This window comes from Pongo abelii, chromosome 16 (genome assembly GCF_028885655.2).
Source record: "Pongo abelii isolate AG06213 chromosome 16, NHGRI_mPonAbe1-v2.0_pri, whole genome shotgun sequence".
Taxonomy (NCBI): domain Eukaryota; kingdom Metazoa; phylum Chordata; class Mammalia; order Primates; family Hominidae; genus Pongo; species Pongo abelii.
The window spans coordinates 19,307,285-19,330,530 of NC_072001.2; the positions used below are offsets into that span (position 1 = coordinate 19,307,285).

General features: G+C 40.1%; 1 protein-coding gene across 1 annotated transcript; it reads left to right on the forward strand.

The window, feature by feature from the left end:
- The first annotated feature begins 771 nt into the window (after nucleotides 1-771).
- Nucleotides 772-22,863, forward strand: LOC129050570 (uncharacterized). Its single transcript, XM_054532976.1, has 4 exons — nucleotides 772-929; nucleotides 16,848-17,386; nucleotides 18,602-18,729; nucleotides 20,607-22,863. The coding sequence occupies exons 1-4, from the start codon at nucleotides 772-774 to the stop codon at nucleotides 20,736-20,738; spliced, it is 957 nt and encodes a 318-aa protein (XP_054388951.1). The 3' UTR covers nucleotides 20,739-22,863.
- The last annotated feature ends 383 nt before the right edge of the window (nucleotides 22,864-23,246 follow it).

The window sequence follows — 23,246 nt, forward strand, 5'->3', positions numbered from 1 at the left end:
TCATATAGCAGAGCTTTGGCTTTATGCCATGAACAAGCAGGAGGTGTTTTTGGAACTGTCCTATTGATTTTCACATGTTATTTATTGGAAATGACTGCTGCCATTCCCACATAGTCCTAAGTGTGAATATTTACCATATGTATGTGGCTTCAAGATTATTTTGTTGTTCACAAAATCACCTATGTCCTCCCATCAAAATACTGTCTTCATCTTAAAAGTAAATGGCACTGTTTTATTCAGTGATTTACATTTTGGAATCCTAACCAGATATTTTTTTCCTTAAATTTCAAGCACTGCATTACTTCCAAAGGCATGCTATGGGTATGTGGAAATTATATCAAACATGAGTAAATTCTGTTGACCAAGACTACAGAAATAACAATACCATCACATAAATATATGAATACAGACATTGATGGTTGGTGAAAATTACCTCCAAATGTCCAGTGCCATGAGTATATTTTGAATAGCTAGTTTGATTTTTATTAATATTATATGAAGGTTATTTCTAAGCCTGCAGACATAATTTATGGAATATACTACTCAGATATTTGAGAATGTACTACTTCAATATTTGGATATATTTATTCCAAATATATCTCCACTGTGATTTTTTAGGAGATACAATTGCCATCACAGAAAGATATTGCTGATTCCAATGAAATTTTTAATTAAGTAGAAAAATCAAAGAACGCAATTCTTTTTCAAGATTTCTTCAAATAAAGAAATAAGCAAAATTAGGCTGTGGTGTTGTGAATAACACCAAGAAGTATGGAGTCAGGCAAGCCTCAGGTTCTGTCACAGTTCTACTGTGAAGTAGATAATTCTAAAGGTGCGTTTCTGTGTCTTAGGTTTGTGGAGACCTACAGTAGCGTTCTACAGACCAACACTGAGCCTACCCCACGACTATTCAACCTGCCCATTATTGGGTAGCTTTCATATAACCAGTTAGAAAGAAAACATCTATGAAAACTATTTACTAAAGAATTATATATTTTAATTAAGGGTACCGAACATGGTCAAGTTAGAGAACAATAGAGTAGAAAACTTCTATTCAAATATAATTGAGACCAGTTTTTTGATAGTTAATCTAAAAAGTGAGTTAAGGAGGAGGATCATGCAGTTAAAAAAAAACCAGAAATGTAAATTATTTGGCCAATATTTTGATATAAGTCCAGGACCCTTTGATTATTACTCTATTAACTGGAGTTTCTATACATTGTCTTCTTTGTATAAATTATGATCATAACAAGTCAATCATAATTCTAAATTTTTACCTGTTTAAAGTAGAACAAAAAAAAGTAATTGAGGTGCAAAAACCTTTTAGCTTGTTAAAATTTTACTATTCTGATTATTCTAATTTTATAACTTTTTTTTAAAATTTTTACATTGCTTAGCCCTCCTATGAATCAATTTAGCTTTTTCTAATCTTTTCAAGACCCAAATATTTTTACATAAATAGTACCACTATATTATAATCACATCACTGATTTTATTTATGTCACAAAAGACCAACTTGAATACAACCTAAATAAACTGTCTGGTAGATAAGTTAACATAACGCCAAGTTGAGGCAACAGACTTACATAGGCATAATAGAAAACACACTGTTATTTTACAGGGAGAATGTACAGTGTCAGTTCATTCAACAACTTAGTTAAACACAACTCAACTAAAACAATGTCATTGAAATGTAGCAAATTCTGTTTTTGTTCCATGGACTTACAGCCAATGAGTCCTGAGAAAGAAGAGAGAATTTAAAGAGCTTCATTGGCAGGTGAATCTGTACTTGGCCTTTTAGCTTAGAGACGGCAACTCCATATTAAAAGCAGGAGAATAGTGAGACATCCCATATAAAGAAAGAAATCAGAACAGACATGCAGGGGCAAAAGTAGCCATGATCTGCATCCTGGCTCAGGAGGACAGTATATGTTGAAGAGCAAAGCCTAGAATGGGCTGATGCCTGTAACCTCACCCCATCCCATTGCTTTATCTACTCACACTGCTTGCCCAGAAAATCTGGTGCCCCACAGTGAGAACAGGAACTGGGCATCCCAGCTAATCTTCAGCTGGGCAGGTCTCATAGGGTTGTCAGATTTGAAAAAAATAACAATAGACTTTGAAGAAAAAGACTTGGAGATGAAGCAGAATGCTCTTGCCAAAGCTTCCCTCAATTGAGATAACAGGAGCAAATTTATTTCCCAAATTAGTTATGGTATAATTTACCAGGTATCCAAATAAATTTGTTTAGAGACTAAGAGTTTTCCCCTGGAATAATGTCTGACTATAATTTTACATATAATTCTTTTATTCAACAAATGCTCAATGTATGTTTGTTTTATACCAAACACTTTTAAGGAATTAGGAATACCATTGTGAATAAAATAGACAGTCTCTACTAAATGCTTAGTTATGATGGGAGGCAAACAAATACATAAGAAAATAATTAAGAAATACAGTTTTATGCCTAATTATGTCAGATGATAGTAAGTGCTGTGTCCCCAAAACACTTACTCATTTTCTCAAACTATTCTAAAACAGGGAAGGTGCATAAAGAGTGCTGGACATGGGACTGAAGATTCTGTTTTAAATATGGTTGCCAGGGAAATCCTCACTATGTAAGAACATTCCATCAAGGACTTGAAGGAGATGAGGGAAGTCATCAAGAGGATGGGAAAAAGAACACTCCCAGTAATAGGACCAGCAAATGCAAAGACCAGAGGAGAAAGACATCTGCTTTGTTTAAGGGACAGCAAACAGTTCTCCCTGCTACAGCAGAGTAAATACAGTGGTAATGGTAGAAGAGTTTTTAGTTGTAAGGCAAGAAGGGGACCAACCATGGAGAGTCTTAGATGTCATTGTGGAGATTTCTATTTTACTGGAGGTGAAATGGAAGCCACTGAAGGCACTTGAAATGGAGGCTGATATGGTTCACAGCTTTAATAGTCTGCTGTCTGCTGAGATAAGAATTGACTATAGGACAAAGGGTAGATCTAGGTAGTGAGATGTTATTGCAATCACCTAGGAAAGAGACAGGATGATTTGAACTAGAGTGGTACTGGTAAGAGGTGGTCATGTTTTGAAAATATTTTTGAAGTAGAGTTGACAGGATTTGGTGATGAATTTGATTTGGGATGTGAGTCAAATTTCATAGCCGGAGCCAAACATCCCTATTTAATTACATTGAATATAATACAAAAGGTGGAGGGAAATGGATCAGGAAAAGAAAGAATAGAAGTTTGGTGTGGGAAACAGTAAGGTGAAGAAACCGGTAGAGATGTTACATATCTAAATCTGAGTTCAGGAGCTTTGAATGCATAGAAAATTTGATCATTAGCATGGGGCTGGAATTTGAAGCCATGAGACTGGACAACGTCATTTTAGTTTAGTATATTTCCACAGATTATATTTCAAGCATCATGCTAGATACTTTAACATTTGGCCATTTTAAAAGCCCCTTGGTAAATTTCACAGGAATGAGGATTTGACTGACCTGTTTTTCTCAGATGTCTGACTTCAGTAGGATGCATGATTTTACTATATTTAATTCCCTATAAAATTCCAAAATATCAAAATGAGACCTATATTTATTAGCAGGATTTTTTAGGTACAATATTCCTACTCAGATAGAACTATATCACTTAATTTCACAGAAATATCCTTCCCTGGGGTGATGATACTATTATATCACCAATCATGAAATCATGCTGACTTGCAGGCAACAATGGAGCTCACATTTTGATCTAAGCTAATTTGCATGACTTACTTAAATTATAAAAATACACACTTTTAGAGAGCAGACAGATTTTGTTAATTCTGAATTATGTCAAAGTATCACTTAATAATTCTCAAGGGCCCAACTCTGGCGAAACAAGATGCTGCAGTGTATGTGCTTCCTATTCCTTTCCAACTTTTTTCATCATGATTCATTAGCGAATGCTATGAAGTCTAGAAATTTAATTAATGGATCTCAGGGCCACTGGACCATGCATTTACACAAATTGCTCTGTGAAGAAGGAGCACTCACTCTCTCTCTCTCTCTACCCACCCCTGCCCTTTCTCCCCCTCTTTCTCTTTCAAGAGCAGAACATTTTAGTGACCTCCAGTTAACTGGCTGAACTAAGCAGCGATCTCTTAGGTAATAATGCACTGCTAACAAACCTCAGCATAGACTATAACGCTCCCACTAAAGCTTCCGTTCATGTTGTTCTAGGGCTAATAAAATGGAATATTGTATTCTAGCTCTGAGGAAATTTGAGGTTGTCTCATATTTTCTCAGTTAAACCAGAAAATAATTAATTTTAGGGAAGGGACAAGAATTGCTGTGGCAGAGCCAGCCTGATAAATAATTTCTATTCATTCTCAATGTATTATCCGTTTTCTCCCTACAGGCTCCTTTTTGTTACTCTTATATCAAAATCCCACTTAATTTTCTTGCCATCACAACTCAAAAATCATACCTACAAAAGAGCTAAAGTTTTCATCTTTTTGCTTTTGCACAAACTCTATGCCGGCTATGAGAGTGTAAGCTTTATAGTTATATATAGATATTTTTATTTATAATCTTTCTTCTGCAAAAAAGGATTAAAGTGAAGCAAAAAGAACATGTAATAAGATGAATAATGAATAGAAAAATAAATTGCTTTTAAGACAAAGTAAAGGAAACTATAAAAGGGAGATGACTAGAACTATTTAGCAAGAAGAGACCTCATTCTTTCTATCAAATAGTGCGGTGTAATTTGCACAATGTACCCAATGGCTAATGAATACATATTTGTTGAGGATAGCATTAATAAATAACATGACCAATGAAAAACTATAACAAAAGATTTTTACTCTTCAGGAAGTAATTATTAGGTAGGTATTTTAAATTCTAACTTTAAAAGATAGAGGAAAAGATATATTGAGCTGGCCCATAAATGCAACGGGAAGACACAGAGTAACAATTACTGCAGGTGAATTTCAGCTCTCGGTCTATCTACCAACCAGTGTCACCAGGAACCTTCTTCAGACCCGTGTATCCAACTGCTTATTTATCTTTTGCACCTGGATATCCCTCAGCTACCTCCATTTAATTCCTCTTCTTCCTCCAAACTGGTCAGCATCCAAGCAGATCCAGAGAACTGTGAGGAGCTATTCTAGTCTCTGCCTTCTCCCCTGTTGCTGATCCAGTTAAGAGGGCCAAAGAATATAGTTGAGAGGACACCAGCCCTGTATCTAGTAGCATTTAGTTTTAACCTCATCCCTTAACTTAAAATTGGCATGGCCTTCAGTAAGCGATAACTCCTCTGAATATCAATTGATAAAATTTTTAAAAAGTCCAAAATTCATTGTAGTGAGGATTAAAATATCATGTTTGGTACATCATGAGCTCTCAATAAACAACTGCAGTATTATTCAAATTGGTACACAGGCCTGTCACTTCTCCTTCCTTTCAGATTTCTTTTTCCTTCTGTTTTTGCCTCTGAATGCCCCAACCCAATCTCTCTTCCTTGATCATCTTTTTAGGAAATCCATCCCCACCCCACTCACCCCACCACTCCTCACACTCCTTTCTCTCCTACTCCGGCCTCCACCACAGCTGCTCCATTCCCGCTTGTAATCCAGCCTCTGCACCACTATCAGCGCTGCGGTTCTGAAATGCAAACCTCATCATGTTGCACATTATAACATCTTTGACACCTACTTGTCTCATGATAAATTCTCAGCCTCTTAGTTTTAGGTTGACCATGACCATTTGTGATCTGACCCTGTCCACTCTCCCTCCTGATTCTCATTTCTCTCACCAAATTCTCCACCCTTTGTACTGAACAACGTGGCTCTACTTTCATCTCTTCAAACTTATATTTTTTCCTTGATCCTTAACTTTGCTCACAATGGTCCTCCCATCTGGAATAGCATTTTCCCTGTGGGCCTGGAAAATTTGACTATTCCTTTGTGATGCAATTCAGTCTTCACTTCCCCGTGAGTGACCTTCTTAGGACAAACTGACAGTATCTTATATTGTAGTCCCACAGTCCATTAGGCAGTCTTCAAGTGTCCAATATGACAGTGCATGATATTAGTTGTTTATATGCCTATTTCTCCCACTGGCTTTGAGAAACTTGAGGGATTGTTGTAACCATTTGTATCCCCAGTGTGTAGCATAGCGTGCATCTATTTGTGTTTTGAATGAGTGAGTGAATTAATGAATGATGAGAAAGCAATGACCTATGTTTTGTCTCTACCAGTCTTACATGAGATTATAAATAGACTGATTCAGCTGAAGATTCCAGGTCCTATTCCTTTTGCAGTTGCTATTGTATATGTTAGCAAAAAGCTTCATCCCTTCCAAAAATTTTTTCAGTGGTAGCAATAAATTCATTGTCTTCTGGGAGCAACATTGTGCTCTCTCTCTCTCTCTCTCTCTCTCTCCCTGATTTGCCTATTGCTGCTTTGAAGAGTATGTGTTTATGACTTTATAATTTGTTACAGTGAATGTAATAGGAGCCCTTCTGTTTCTTCATAAGTGGTTATGAAAAAATATTCACACTTGCTTATGATTTTCTCTTACTGTTCTTAATGTAATGCTTCTAAATTAGATATACAAAAGTGCTCATCTAGAAGATAATGGAAGCATAAGCAAAACACAGAAAAAGGCTTACCAAGAATGAATTATAACTAACAAACAAATGTTAGTTGTATTCCAATAGAATTACTGAATTAGTACATGATGGAACAAAAAATCTATAACAAGTTTAGATGCCAGTAACTTATTGGACACGGATTGTATACACTGTACCCACAAAATTCTATCAAATTGTTTCTATTTCAAGAAATTTTCAGTTTATTCATGTTCAATACAAAAGTTAATTATACATGAAATATAAACTGAATGGAAAACATTGGCATTGTATTTCCTGGCTTTCTTGGAAGAATGCGGGAGTAGGGTTAATATTGAAATGCAAGAGAAAGCTCTTCACTCCTCTCCTTGTTCCCAGGATAGGACAAAATACACACGGCCAAGAATGAGGAAATTAGGACAAAACCCAATGTAGTCAAGAGAGTTATGACCCTGAGGTGTGAGGTAAGATCTGGCCCTGGGAATGTTGACTGACACTGCAATATTTAGTATCTAGACTGGAATGATTAAATATGAAGTGGGTTAACCTGGAGTCTTTAGAGATGGCGCTATTCCCAGAAAGATAAATGAGATCCAGTCCTAGGACAAAAGGACAAACATCATTGGTCGGAAAAAGAAAAAATGATTTAGAAAAAATGAGAAAGAGAAACAAAATATAGAGGAGAAGAAGAAATCCCAAGGATGGAGACCAAAGGGTTTGCCAACAGTCCGTTCCTTGGGAATGTGAGTTACACAGCAACCTGGAAGATGATGCTACTTCCAAGCCCATGATTCTGTCTCCATGACTTAGGACACTAGTCACAAAGAAATAGAACACACCTTTCTCTTTCGAGATCTCATTGTCCGTTGAAGAACTGCTACTCATGGCCTGCAAGAGTGAAACTCACTGGTTCTAGGAATGAATGAAATTGGACTGGCTGGAGGCCTTTAATTATTATGTGGGCCTCAGAACTGATGAGGATTGATGTGGGTGTTATTTCAATAAAGTGTTATAAACAATTCATATATGAAAAATTTATTTTCTTAATTTACAGTTAAATACACTAATATTGTATTTCAATGTTGTTATTCAAATTAAAGACCATGTCAGTTCTTAGACACAATCTCTCACTGTGTATTAATCTCAATAAGACATTGTAGTAACCACATATATATTTTTATATATATATAAAAATTAATAGATATTACTTTTTGAGCTATTTTATGTTTACAGGCAAAAATTAGTGAAAGTTAAAATGCCTGTCTGTAGACTCTCTCACTCCACCCCCATTTCTCCTATTTTTAACATCTTGTGGTATTTTTAACATTAGTATGTTACATTTGTTACAGGTGATGAGAAAATGTTGATAAATTATTTTTATCTAAAGTTCATAATTATACTAGGGTTCACTCTTTGTGGTGTCCATTTTATGGATTTTAACAGAGATGTACCCACCATGACAATGTTACACAAAATAATAGTTTCACTGCCCTAAAAATCCCCTGTGTGCTACCTAGTTATTCCTCCTTTCTTTCCTCCCCAGGAACCCCTGGAAATGACTGATCTTTTTACTGTCTCCACAGTTTTGCCTTTTTCAAAATGTCATATACTTGAAACCACATAGTGTGTAGGCTTTCATATTGGCTTCTTTCACTCAGTAATATGCATTTAAAGTTCTTCCATTCCTTTTTGTGGCTTGATAGCTCTTTTTTTTTATATAGAACTGATTAATATTCCATTGTATGGCTACACCATAGAGTGTTAGTCCATTTGCCTATTGAAAGGTACTTTGGTTGTTTCTGTCTTGGTAATTATGAATAACACTGGTATAAACATTTGTGTGTATGTTTTGTGTGGGCATAAGTTTTCAACTCATTTGGCAAATACCAAGAAGCACAGTTATGGAATCATAGGCTAAGAGTGTGCTTAGTGCCATAAAAAACTGCTAAACCGTCTTCCAAAGTGGATGTACCATTTTGCATCCCAACTAGCAATGAATAAGAGTTATTTCTGCTCATTGTTCTTACCAGCACTCAGTAGTGTTACTATTTTGGATTTTGGCCATTATAAGAGCTATGTAGTAGCATCTCATTGTTTTGGTTTGCAATTTTCTAATGACATATGATATTGAGTATCTTTTCATTGCTTATTTACCATTAGTAATATGTTGCCATCAGTAACTTTCCTTTCCCTTTCCATTGCCAGTGAGATCCAGCGTTCTTTTTTTTTTTTTTGAGACATAGTCTCACTCTGTCACCCATGCTGGAGTGCAGTAGTGCAATCTTACTGCAACCTCCACCTCCCAGGTTCAAGGGATTCTCCCTGCCTCAGCCTCCCAAGCAGCTAGGATTACAGGCACCCACCACCACGCCTGGCTAATTTTTTTTTTTTTTTTTTTTTTTTTAGTAGAGGGGGTTTTCACCATGTTGGTAGGGCTGGTCTTGAACTCCTGACCTCAGGTGATCTGCCCTCCTCCGCCTCCCAAAGTGCTGGGATTACAGGCATGAGCCACTGCGCCTGGCCAGATCCATTATTTCTTAATGGAAATGAAAAATTCACCAGTTACTGCCTTTTTCCCCATATATTTGTAATACGTTCCGATGTCTGATAAGGCAAGTCCAACCCTCTGCATTTTTAAAAATTAATCATTATTTATTAAAAATTAATATTCTATGCACATTTTAAAATCAATGACCATATTAGATTTATTGAAAAAATAATGTAATTTAATATTAATTTATCACATCGATTGACATGATAATTCTCCACTTATTTGGATTTCCTTTAAGATCAATTCCTAAAATTTTCTATATAGATGGTTTTAGAATTTTTTTTTTTGTAGCTTAACTACAACATACTTTGTAGTGTCTCAATTTTTATTACAGTTTTACACCTTCAATTCAATTATTGCTGACATAGAAAAACTTTTTTTTCAACATCTATTTTAGATTTAGTGGGTACATATGCAGATTTTTTACATGGGATACTACTTGATACGCAGGTTTGGAGTACACATGTATCCATTAATCAGATGGTGAGCATAGTATGCAATAGTTACTTTTTCAACCCTTGTCCTTCTTCTTCCATCCCCCATATAATAGTCTGTTACTTTGTACTGTTTTCTATTATAAATTGGGGAGAAGCCATTATTATTATATATTAGCTTCAGAACAACTAGGTTCAAGTCATGGAAAACAATTTTGCACAAACAACTTTAGGAAACACTGCTTTGAAAACTGTAATCTGAATTATAGCCGAGGCCACAGAAACCAAATATTTCCTGAAGGTTCTTTTAAGAAAAACAAGTTAGCCAGGAATGGTGGCTCATGCCTGTAATCCCAGCACTTTGGGAGGCCGAGGTGGGTGGATCACGAGGTCAGGAGATTGAGACCATCCTGGCAAACATGGTGAAACCCTGTTTCTACTAAAATAAGAAAAAATTAGCTGGGCATGGTGGCACATGCCTGTAGTCCCAGCTACTCAGGAGGGTGACACAGGGGAATCGCTTGAACCAGGGAGGCGGAGGTTGCAGTGAGCTGAGATTGTGCCACTGCACTCCAGCCTGGGACAGAGCAAGACTCTGTCTCAAAAAAAAAAAAAAGAAAAGAAAAAAGCAAGTTGTATTGAAAGAGGACATCATTAACAGTATATCTCTTCAATAATGGTTTATTTTACTATATTCTCATTCCTCTCTTACTGTGTCCCAAATCTCTTTACAGGCTAAAAGAAACTGTTCAGAATTAATCCTATTCATAAAGAACAGCACTTACTGAGTATTGCATTTTCTTTTTCAAATTCTTCAGCATACATTGGGACTACACCATACGGGACCATTTTTATGTTTTTAGTTTTGGGTTTTTTGTTTTTTTGGTTTTTTTTTTTGCTAAAGAAACTGCAACTAGATTTAGGACCTCATTCTATTAGGTCAGTATTTGTCTAATAAACTTCAGCTTAAGCAAAATAAAATATGTGTTGCTCTGAACTGAAACTCCTCAAAACCATACTTTTAAAATTACAGAAAAAATTAAATGAAATTATGTTTTTAAAAATCTTGTAGATGAAAAGATATGATATATAGTAGGTTTAAGTACCTATTTCAATGGTTCCCAAAGTGGGGCCCTCAGACATCCAGGTCCAAACTATTTTAACAGGAATACTAACATAGTGACATTTGCTGTAAAGGTGCAAATACAATACTGGGTAAAAATGCTGGCACTTTAGCACAAATAAAGGCAGTAACACCAAACTACTAGTAGTCATGGTATTCTTCACTATGCACAGGAAAGGTTTGAAATGGAAGGGCAGGCCGGGCATGATGTCTCGTGCCTGTAAGCCCAGCAATTTCAGAGGCCAAGGCGGGAGGATCACCAGAGGTCAGGGGTTTGAGACCAGTCTGGCCAACATGGTGAAACCCCATCTCTACAAAAAATACAAAATTTAGCTGGACATGGTGGTTGCATGCCTGTAGTCCCAGCTACTTGGAAGGCTGAGGCAGGAGGATTGAGCCCAGAAGGTTGAGGCTACAGTGAGCTGTGATCATGCTACTGCACTCCGGCCTGGGTGACAGAACAAGTCCCTGCCTCAAAAATAAAAAGAATGTCTGTGATGAAGCAGTGAAAAGTTTACTATATCTTAATCCTTGAATATCTCTTTTTAATATTTCAAGTGATGAAATTGGAAGCACACATAAGCATTCCTACAGACTGCCTGAGAAAAAACCCTCGTGTGACTAAGTCATGAAGTGAATTAACCACTTTAATGGAATATCATTTTTACTTGAAAAGAGTACTGACAAACAATGTTATTTCAACTGGGGTTTTTGGGAGACACTTTCTCAAAAAATGAGATTCTGTCATTTCAAGAAAAACAACAGACAGGCCATAATAAAATTCAATAATAAAACTGCTAATAATAAGATTCAAGCTTCTGAACAGAAAATTAGAATTTTAGAAAACTTATATCCACCATTGCTTTCCAAATGTATTCTGATGAGATTGTTGGTGATATTGACGAATGTATTTTGATACTGTATCATCAAATGTATCAACATGTAGAAGATCTCGGTGAACCATTATTTTCTAAGTGACCAATGCATGATGTTATAATATCACGCAAGGGTAAAAGATCCAAAGTTCAAGAAAAACCAAGTTTTGATGGAGTATCAAAAAAGAAGCCTAGGCAACATGGCAAAACCCTGTCCCTACAAAAAAAAAATACAAAAAATTATCCAGGTGTGGTGATACACACCTGTAGTCCCAACTACACTGGAGGCTGAGGTGGGAGGATCACCTAAGTCCCCAGAGACTGAGGCTGCAGTAAGCTGTGATCACACCACTGCATTCCAGTCTGGGTGACAGAGCAAGACCCCATGTCAAAAAAAAATGTATATATACATAAATATATAAATATATATATCCACAGTGATCTAAAATGGCTATCTGTATGAGATTGGACATTGTTCACATTTTTTCAAGCAAATATCACACAATAAATTGAATGCAGATGAAAATGACATGGCAGACATCAAGGAAATTTGCAAAAAATATAAGATTGTGCTACTTTGGGTTTAGAAATTTTTTCATAAGAACATTTATAACAATATGTGGTGAGCTTTTAAAGAATAATTTAAATATTTCTGATTTAATTTCTAATGATAAATACCAATAGATACAACCTACATAAACCAAAGCTCCTTGGGCCCTCAATATATTTTTAAGAATGTAAAGGAGTTCTGATTCCAAAACTTTGAGAACTGCTGCCTTCCCCTCCACTTTCCTTCCTTCCCTAGAATTTCTTCCTTGGAAGAAACATCCGTTTGCCATTTTAACTTACAGAGTTCCATTCAGGCCAGTTTTGCTACTACCTCCCTCCCATCTTTCCACCTCCCTCTCTTGACACAAAATCTGACCAAAGGACTCTACCAGCCCACCCCATTTCCAGAGATTAGCTGTCAAGGTGGGCTAAGCCAAGAAAATCTGGGTTTTCTCTGAGACTAGACCTCTTTTTCTGGGAGATCTGGAATCACAGGGACAAGGTTGGCCACCTTGGCGTAGTCAGAATTCATCTTGCCTCAATGGGGAGAGGTTAGGCAAGTTTCTACAAAGCCAAACTGCTTCCTAGAAAGTCAAAGATAATTATACTTTGTGCCACAACTGTGAGAATGCCCATTTTATTGCACACTTTCTAACATTTTTACCAAACTGATAAATAAAAGCTGGTACCTAGAAGAAAAAAAGGCCAGGTGTGGTGGCTCATGCCTGTAATCCCAGCACTTTGGGAGGCCGAGGTGGGTGGATCACCTGAGGTCCGGAGTTTGAGATCAGCCTGGCCAACATGGTGAAATCCCGTCTCTACTAAAAATACAAAAATTAGCCAGGTGTGGTGGCAGGCACCTGTGATCCCAGCTACTTGGGAGGCTGAGGCAGGAGAATTGCTTGAACCCAGGAGGTGGAGGTTGCAGTGAGCCAAGATCATGCCATTGCACTCCAGCCTGACCGACAAGAGCGAGACTTCATCTCAAAAAAAAAAAAAAGTTTCCATAAAATATAATTTGTTCCATCTCTAGAAACCAATTTAGCAATGAGAACTGAAAGCCACCACTTGGAAGGTTTCAAGGATTTAGCTCCACCTAATGATGTCTAAAGCATTAGTTAAGGTAAAAAAAAATACACACGCGCACACACACACACACACACACACACACACACACCCCTATGTATTTAGTACCAGGAAACATGACTGACTAGATGGTATAGTCATCCAACAGAAAGCACACAATAACTGAAGCTACTGTAGAGGAATAAGTTATGACATGGATCTACAATATCGTTGAGTGAAAAAGCAGATTCCAAAAAAAAATCTGATTTTTCAAGGGAGAGGGAACATATACAAGCACAGGAGAAAAAAGATGAGCAGATGACTGGAAAAATACAAAATTCTGATAGTAGTACCTTCTGAGTGGGAGAATTCTCAGCAACATTTTCTAGTTTTGCCTAAAATTTTCTAAATGTCTTAAAATAAGAAGGTTTTGTTATCCATATTATAAAATATCCACCACCCCAGGAAACCTAACCTTCAGCACAAATGCTACAACATGTTCAAAGTTTGTTCAGTTTAAGAGACAATCAATTTTGAAAGACATCTAAAATGATGACCAATATGTAAACCTATGCATTAATGTTTTTCAATCATATGCTTTAAATTTTGTAATTTTGATAAGTTTAAGCTTTATATCCATCTTGAAAAAAGTTTATTTGTCTTTAAAATATGACCTACAATATACCAGTTTTTAAACAACGAATGGTGCTCAAAAATTGCAATATAAATTCAGGCAGTGTTCCTTACATAGAATGTTTAAGTGCTTCTAACCCTGCTCTTTTTCACCGGTTATGAAAACACATTACAATTATCTAAGCATCTAATTATTCAGGTCCTTTATTTCTCCTCTATTCTATTAATTTTATAGTAATTTTAAGGCCTGTGAGGATGAAGTTGTCTGGGACAGCTACCACAAAGGTTATTATAAGTGGACAAATTTCAAACAAGTTTATCACCACTACCATCCCCACCATAAAACTATCTTAATCAAGGGCAACACATTTCAAGGTTAACCAAGACAACCTCTTTACTTGTCACTGCTTAAGAAAAGGATTTTTTGGTCTTATTTAGAAATAACTTTATCTATTTTTCTCCATAAATCCACTGAGACCAATGTATGGCTCTATCTCAAGCACCAGTAAGCAAAACTGCCTGCCAGAATGTTCAGTTTTTGTATCTTTCCAAATGTAGGACACAGCTATCTTTTGACATCACAATTTTTAAAAAATTGATGCACAAACTTCTTCTTGAAAGTTCAGCCAGGCATGGTGGCTCACACCTGTAATCCCAGCACTTTAGGAGGCCGAGGCAGGTGGATCACGAGGTTGGGAGTTCAAGACTAGCCTGGCCAAGATGGCTGTTTCTACTAAAACTGCAAAAATTAGCCGGGTGGGGTGGCAGGTGCCTGTAATCCCAGCTACTCAGGAGGCTGAGGCAGGAGAATCTCTTGAACCTGAGTGGCGGAGTTTGCAGCGTGATGAGAGTGCATCACTGCACTCCAGCCTGGGTGACAGAGTGAGACTCCATCTCAAAAAACAAAAACAAAAGCAAAAACAAAACAAACAAACAAACAAAAAAAGGAAAAGAAAATAAAGTTCAGACATACAGCAGTTGTAATTCTTCTGAAGGCTGGTTATGGGACACATTACTTTCATACTTTGTTGTTCAATAAATGTTGGCTGGAGAATAAACTGACAGAATTACCATATAAAATAAAATTCTAAGTGCTCTGACAACAAAACAACCTTAAAATACACACACACACACAAACACACACACACAGACACACACAGAGTTTTTCCTGCTGATCATTTTACAACTAAACAACCAAGTAACTAAAGCAGAGCCCACAAAATCAGAGTAAAAATTCTAACACTTGGTAAAATAAGAACGCACATACACCCCTGTGATCTAAAAAAAAATGCTTAAGTATTCAAAGACAGCAATTACAGGTACTGAGAACATCGCTGTAAGCAAACTGAGGCAGAGAAAACAAAGGTGCTGATGAGGATTTGAACCACCTAACATGCAGAAACCCACTGGGTGATTTCCTAGGTTCCAAGTTGGCATTATCTTTCAGAATGATCTTCTAGAAGAGGACACATAACACTGTTACAAAGGATCTGGAGAAAGAGACCCTTGCTTTATCACTCCAGCTCTCCAGTCATGCTTCACATTTTCGCTTCTTCCACTCTTTCACATGAAGTCAATTTACAGACTTCCATCAAGCCCTTAGAGACCTTTTTGTACTATCCCTGACAAGTTCTGGATGTTATCTCTGCACTTTTGACAAATTCTTAGCAGTTAAGATTTTGGTTCAAGCACAATATAGCTAGAATAGGGTCATATACTCAATAAAACAAATATTTACCAAGCATTTATTGAGTGGAAGATAAAAAGCACAAAGCATAATTACAAAATATTCTCCCCTGCCACCATAAAAGAATTTTTTTAAAGGCTTACAGAATATAGCATAACGTGACCAAAGCAAAAACTGGGGGGAGGAAGGGAAAATATCAGCATGAACTCAATACGACCCAGAAGAGCCTTGATGGTCAGACATGTAAAGACAAGTTGGGTAGGGTTAAGGGGTGGAGGTCAGGGGCACAGGTCACAGGCACATTCTACAAGGGAAAACAGCTGATACAGAAGCCTGAAAGGAAAAGCGGGCAGAGCACCTGTACAGGACTCTTACCTGCGGCATCTACCATACAATGCGCCTTTCCAGAACACAGCAGTGCGCAGCCAGACCCGGGGGAGAGTGATCACTCAAACAGCACCAGAGGCTGCATTCCAACTTTTCTTCCATCAACGAGTCCATTCTCATTGTTAGTTTCTCCTTCAACAGAAACTTAAAACCAATTGGCTGAACACGCGGGAGCAAGGAAAACCTGACTGAAGAATGAGGCGTTAAAACCTAAGGGCTTTGGGTCCTGGCACGGTGGCTCACGCCTGGAATCCCAGCACTTTGGGAGGCAGAGGTAGGTCATTTGAGGTCAGGAGTTTGACAGCAGCCTGGCCAACACGGGGAAACCCCGTCTCTACTAAAAACACGTTAGCCAGGCGTGGTGGCGGGCGCCTGTAATCCCAGCTACTCGGGAGGCTGAGGCAGCAGAATCGCTTCAACCAGTGGACTGTCAAGAGACATAGGCTGCAATGAGCCCAGATCGCGCCACTGCACTCCAGCCTGGGTGACAGAGTGAGACTCCCTCAAAAGAAAAAATAATTTTTTTTTGAGAGAAGTCTCCCTCTTATCCCCCAAGTTTGAGTGCAACGGCTGGATCTCGGCTCACTGCAACCTCCGCCTCTCGGGTTCAAACGATTCTCCTGCCTCTGCCTCTCAAGTAGCGGGGATTAAGTCGCCTGCCAACACGCCTGGATAATTTTTGTACATTTTAGTAGAGACGGGGTTTCACCATGTTGGCCAGGCTGGTCTCTTAACTCCTGACCTCAGGTGATCCGCGCGCCTCTGCCTCCCAAAGTGAGGGGATTACAGGCGTGAGCCACTGTGCCCAGCCAAAATACCGAAAATCTTAAAGGTCTTTCCCCTTCCCCGCCTGGGCTCAAAAAACGCCGGAGCCGCCCTGCACCGCCCTGTCGCGGTCTCCGGAGCAGGCAGGCCGACTGAGGGCGACCATGGGTCCCAAGAAGGCTCCGGCAGTCGCGGGCTCCCACTTCGGGGCGCGGCGACGGGGGCCTAGAGGGGCCAACAGCCCCCAAGCCTACCCCACGCGAGGAGTCGGAGAGACGCGCCCTCCGTCTCCTCCCACCCAAGCCTCCCGCAGTCCCGGCCGGGGCCGGGCCAGTCGCGGAAGAAAGGGGCGGGGAAGTGGGGCCTCTCTGGGGACGGCTCCCCTTTGCCCTGGGACTCCCGGCGCCCCCTCTCTGCCCTCGCCCTGCCCCGCGAGGCCGCCGCCGGGCGCCTCACAGTCATGTTGCAGTGGAGCGTGAGCGGGGGCTGCGGCTCCTGGTTCTTGTGGAAGATAGACCCAGAAACTTCACTTTGGCCTTGAACCCTGACACGGACATCTTCCACTCATGTACGGCGGGAGGGGCGCGAAGGGGAGCCTGTCCGGAGCCGCTGTCACGGCGGCGAGTACCCCGCGGGGCCGCCCAGCCGAGCTTTCGCGACTCTGCCTCTGCCTGCCGCCTGGACCCTTGTGGGAGCGTGGCTGGAAAATGGCAAGGTGCCCGGAAGCCTTGGCGGGAGCTGTGTGGTGGCCTGCGGGGCTGCTCCCTTTGTAACGGACTCCACCCACAGGAGGCGCGGCTCCTGTCAAGCCGCAGCTTCAAAGGGCAACATAACCACTGCCCCCACTACCGCCTGGGAAAGGGCTGCCCCTACCCCGCCCCCGTCACCCTCACCCCTCAGGCCTCAACCAGGCGGGCCCTGCGCGCACCAGTTTCGGCGGGTGCACGAGTCCAGAGCGTGCGCGCGCTCCCGGCTGCCGCCTCCTCCCTTGACCCAGCACCTTTCTGCCGGACCCATCTGGTCCCTTCCTCACACTCGCCAACTGGAGGCTCAGGGCGGCACAGCCACTCTGTGTGTGTGTGTGTGTGTGTGTGTGTGTGTGTGTGTGTGTGTGTGTGTCCCAAGGGAACAGAGCACTGCTGAGTTCAGGCAGATGATTAACTCGTGGACGGTCAGCAAAATACAGTCACAAGAAGGCTATGTGTTGATTTGTCTTTTGCAGTGACATCATGTTGCGCATGTTTTATGTTTTTCAGAGTGCATTAGTTTCTTTTTGTTCTCAGTTAATATCCAGCTTAATAGATTGTGTAAGTAGAATACCCCCAAACTGAAAGTCACCTACATAAAATATAGTGAAAAATATGTCACGCATTTAAACTATAGTTGAAAATGTGTACACTTTAGTTTTGCGTAGCCAACACTGGAGAGTGGGTAAGGACACAGGATCCCAGGGCTAGACTGCCTGGGTTCAAGTTCCAACTTAGGCACTTGCTGGCTGTGAAATACTTGACAACTTTAAGCCCCAGTTTCTTTTTTTGTTTTAACTTAATCCCAAATGTGATAGTAAGTCTCAGTTTCTTGATCTGAAAAAGAGAAATGATTCAATGAGAGTCTAGTGAAAACTTTAAAGTTGTAAAGCCACTACCTGGCTAAGGAAAGTCCTCAGCCTTAGCCGTTATTAGCTATGATTATTATTGTGTTGGCTACACGTGCATTAATGAGGCAGGAAAATGCTCAAGGATAACAACCACGTATCCAAATTATCTCATCAGACCGAGAGAGAGGCATATGTGTGCATGCTCATGTTTCAGCTCAGAGCCCTTTGTCTAGAAGGCTCTTGAACTCAGAGGTGCAAGCACTATCAACTTTGCAGTGGAGCCATCACTTTTGTTGATGAATGAAATTGACATAATGCTTTTTTTTTTTTAAGCACCAACCGTGTGCCTCAAGCTAACTGTCAAGAAAAGCATGCTTCAGTTGGCTGGAGTGAGCAATTCAACTTGTGGAGGAATGAGAAATGTTCGCGTTGAGACGAGAAACATAAAACCCCAGAGTAAGGTAGGAATCACTGAAAGTCAGGCAAAGGAACTGGCATCCAGTAATGAGTTAGGCTTTGCCGGGCTCTGGCCCTACAGATGGCTCTTTGGAGAGGAAAAAATTAAGCCAGGCCTGAGGGCACAGATCCTAAGGGAATGCTGGCAGCTCTAGGCTGTCTATGGAAGAGAAGCAGAGGGTGACGCCTGGTTGAAAGAGGGGGCTGGGGGACATAGCTTCAGCCCGTGTTTACAGATGGAGTCCCCTGATTCCTGCGACTGGGAAAAGAGATCGTGCCCGGATCAGGGGACCTCAAATCAGAACTCTTCCCACCCACACCCCTTCTTTTCAGGGCGTCTGTCACTGCAACCAACAGGTAAACTAGTTGGAAAGCTCGGCAGATTCTCATGGTGGTGCCTAGCAGGCCAGGCCTAGCTGCCCTTTAACCTGTGACTGAGGATGATGCCACTGGCCTGTAAGCACACATTGGAAAATCTTTACATCCATGGACACGCCATGCCCCACAGAGACAGCTGTGCAGGGTTCTTTAGGTTCGGGGTGCTGTGCTGGCAGTTGCCTTATAAATACGTAGGATTAAAATGGGATGCCCTGGAGCTTAGCTAGCCTTTATCCTCCCCCCACTCCCCATCCCAAAATGAAGGGGCTGCTAGTTTTGTTTGCTTTATGAAAGATGGATCTATGATTGTTTTTAGAATCTTTGGAGAAAGATTTCTTGGGAGGAAGCTATCCTGAACCCGCAGAGATTTTTGTCATTTACTGGCACAACAGCTTTAGAGTCCTAGGTCTTCATCTTGGCTCAGCCACCCTCCAACTGTGTGACCTTTGAGAAGTTGTTTGACTAAACTGAATCTCGTTGTCACCTATGAGAGGAGGTTGCTCCATTGTTACCGTGTGGAGCACCTACACCCAGGCACTCTTATCGGGTGATGGTGAAGATTAAATGCAACAAAAAGGAAGAAGGAGGAGGCTGGCTTGAAGCCGGGAGTTCAAGACTAGCCTGGGCAACAAAGTCAAACCTCATTTATTTAAAATGTTTATTTAAAGATGTTTATTTAAAAATTAGCTGCACTTGGTGACTTATGCCTGTAGTCCCAGCTACTCGGGGGGCTGAGGTGAGACCAATTGAGCCCAGGAGTTTGAGGCTGCAGTGAGTCGTGATCACACCACTGCACTCCAGCCCAGGCAACAGAAAGGGACCCTATCTCAAATAAATGAATAAGTAAGTAAGTAAATAAATAAATAAATAAAATAATGCATGCAATTAGTACACTAGTACATGCTCAGGCACATGATAAATGCTGGATAAATGGTAGCCCAAATAAACTTTGTAATGTTTTGGGAGAGGATGTCCTTTGGACTCAGCCCAGTGACAAAAGCATTTGAAAAGGCTGATGTATATGATGGCTATTCCCTACAGGTACAAGTCTGTACCTCCAGGGACCCAAGGCATTGGCTCCACCTGGTAACTTGTTCTGTTTATTCTTGTTTTGGGCGGCACCGATTGCCCTAGGGCTAAGCAGGACTGCCAACCCAGACTCGATTGCCAAGAGTATCCCCCTCCCCAAGCTAGCCATGGGAAAGCCACTTGCATCATAAGACTACAGGAAATCAAAGGGAAGAAAAAGCACAATTTAGTCAGCTACCCTCCAGTTGATGGGCAATAAATGTTTGCTATTTTGAACAGAGCTGCATGCCTTGTCCACATCCCCTGTTTTATATAGGCAAGAATTTGTCTTGGATGTAGAGTAGAGTTGCCGGGCTGGGAGGAGTGTGAATATTCAACCTTATGAGATGGAGCCAAACTGTTTTCTAAGCTGGTCATACCAGTGTATGCTCTCAGCAGCAGGAGGCAGCAGTTCCTTTTTTTTTTTTTTCGACAGGGTCCGCCCAGGCTAGAGTGCAGTGGCACGATCTCGGCTCATTGCAGAAGAGGCCACCAGGTGCAGACTGGAGAGGGAGGCAAGGGGACAGAACGGAAGATGCCTGGGGTGGGTGGAAGTCAGTGCCCTTAGGTGCTGGTACCTGTCTTCCCGGCCACCGCTGCATCAGGCTTCTAGGCCTGTTGGCTGTCAGGGCTGGACTGCACCCCATAGGCTCCATGGCAGTCCCCATGGAATCCCCCAGGCGCCACCAGGCAGCATACAGGTAACACGCCTGGAAGGTCCCCAACAGCCTAGCTGGACATGTTCAAGACACTGGGGCTCCTTGTTTGGTGGCACAAACTCCAGGACCCAGTGAGGGAAACGGGAACACACCAGGCCGAGCAGTATGGCTAAATCCGTTTTGTCCAAAATAAAAAGCAAAATAAACAGGAGTCGCATGACCAGGGAGCCATGACCCCATCCCCGCCCCCTTCCTCTGTCCTATACTAGCAATAAATAAGTTTCCCAGCCACAAATAATTATTAGAACCTCCTCCCCATGTGCCAGCTCCAACCTCAGCTAGGTATGATACGGGGCGGCCCTACCCTCTGGAATATACAAAACCTTACACAGACACAATATGTACACTGGGGAAGGGGGGCCACCCCAGCAGCCCGTGCCCTCGCCTGGTCCACAGTTAGCCCCACTGTCCTGCCTCTCTGAATAAGAAGGGAGCCCCCCTGAGGGAAAAGTTGCTATGGTGAGAGTAAGGGGGCCATCAGGCCTCCTCCAAACAAACCAACTCCACCAGCCTCTGGCTCTTAAATAACAATCATCATCACCCAGAAATTTAGGGACTCAGCCTTGGTCAAGGTGGCAAAGGGTCTGTTTGTCTTTCCCCATTAGACAGAGGTCTTGTCCTGCTACCGTAATTGTAAAGGGGTGCCTGGGAAGGGGTGGTAGGGACATGGTGGCGGGGGAGACTCCAGCCCCACTTCTCCAGGCTTTGCTAACAGGGGCCTGCTTATAATTTTTATTTTTTTTCCATGACTTTTAAAAAAAAATCCCATAACTTCTTTTTCATAACTTTTTTTGTAACTTTTCATAAAAATTTTTTCTACTTTTTTTCCACAACTTTTGTACATTTTTTATCCCATAACTTTTTAACCTCATAATTTTTTCTAATCCCATAACTTTTTTATTTTGTGTTCTTTCAATAAACACTTGCATAGTTATGTTACAATTTTGTGAAAAAATGAAACATATTATCTCATGTGAAGCATGCCCAGCAGTTGCACGTATCAATACCTTTAATACTATAGTTTTCAAGAAACGCAAAATAAAATTTTAAGGCAAAAACAATACTTTGAAACAATTTAATGATTTATTACATTACAGTAGCATCACACCAGCAGTCAATAATGCCTCTCTAGGGAAAAATCTTTCAGTATTTCCATGACACATTCTGTTCACAAGAATTCATAAATTGGTAAAATTCATTCTAAGAAAACTTGGCAAATAAAGCTTTGGACTGGAATTGCCATTTCATTCTCTGCTTTTCCTTCCCACCGTTTCTTTCTTTTACACTACAGTATTCATATTTTAAAATGTTTTAACTTATTTCAGAACATTAAGATAGCAGTTACATTTTTTAATAGTTATATTATTTTAAAATGACTCTTCAAGATAAAGTTTTACAGAAAATATATTATGGATAGGGCTGATTTACATTTTCAAATTTTCTAAAAATCAGCTTTGGTTTTAGAGCTGATATTTTTTCATTTCTGGAAAATCTATCAGGTTTAATCAAATACTTTTAAAATGATTATTATATACTGCAATCTTCAGGTGTTCTGGTTCTTCCTACAGAAACTCAAATGTATTCAGCGGGACTCACATTTTAAAATTCTATGTTTCTGATGAATTCTAACATTCCAATGTTGCCTTCTAAGCAAACTGAAAGCTGCCTTATACTGAATGAGGAAGAGCACAAATACTTGGCTGAATGGGGTATCGCAAAAGACGGCATGCACTTTGAAGAAAGACTTAAGTTATTGTCATACAGTTTCCATTCTTTTTAGCTTTTTCTTAAATATATGACAAATACCTACACAAAGAGTGGTATTTCAGTCAATATAGTAAATTTATTTTCCAGACTGACCTTCAGCTTAAATATGCCAGTGTGTGATTTAATCCATAGGCACCTGATGAACACATTATTGTCAGATTGGTTACAGATGCTAAACACTATCTGAAGGTCATTCGTAGTCACTGATGTTTATCAGGGTAAAGTGAAGTGATTTCAATGATAAAAGTATCTTTGAAATAATTTATCAATGTATTAGATAAACCCAGTTTCAGAATGATAAAAGAAAAAATGTTAGACCAAATAATGTGGCTAATTAACAGTGGTCCGATTTCTAGCACGTGGGTTTAAAATGCTCTTAAAGAAACTGTCTTTAAACTGAACACAAAGAATGCAAAAGCAGCAAGTTCAGAAAATAAAAGGCAAGAACAGGACTTTAAGTGCATTTTAAACCCACGGGCTAGAAATCGTACCACTGTTAATTAGCCACATTATTTGGTCTAACATTTTTTCTTTATCATTCTGAAACTGGGTTTATCTAATACATTGATACATTCATAAAATTTGGAAGA

Bases quoted from the DNA above. Each gene is read 5' to 3' on its own strand.
- LOC129050570 (XM_054532976.1), top strand. From the start codon at position 772: ATGGAGTCAGGCAAGCCTCAGGTTCTGTCACAGTTCTACTGTGAAGTA. The intron at 17,387-18,601 runs GTGCCCGGAAGC...TTTTTTTTTAAG, and splicing joins CGTGGCTGGAAAATGGCAAG to CACCAACCGTGTGCCTCAAG. The intron at 18,730-20,606 runs GTAGGAATCACT...TTTTTTCGACAG, and splicing joins ACATAAAACCCCAGAGTAAG to GGTCCGCCCAGGCTAGAGTG.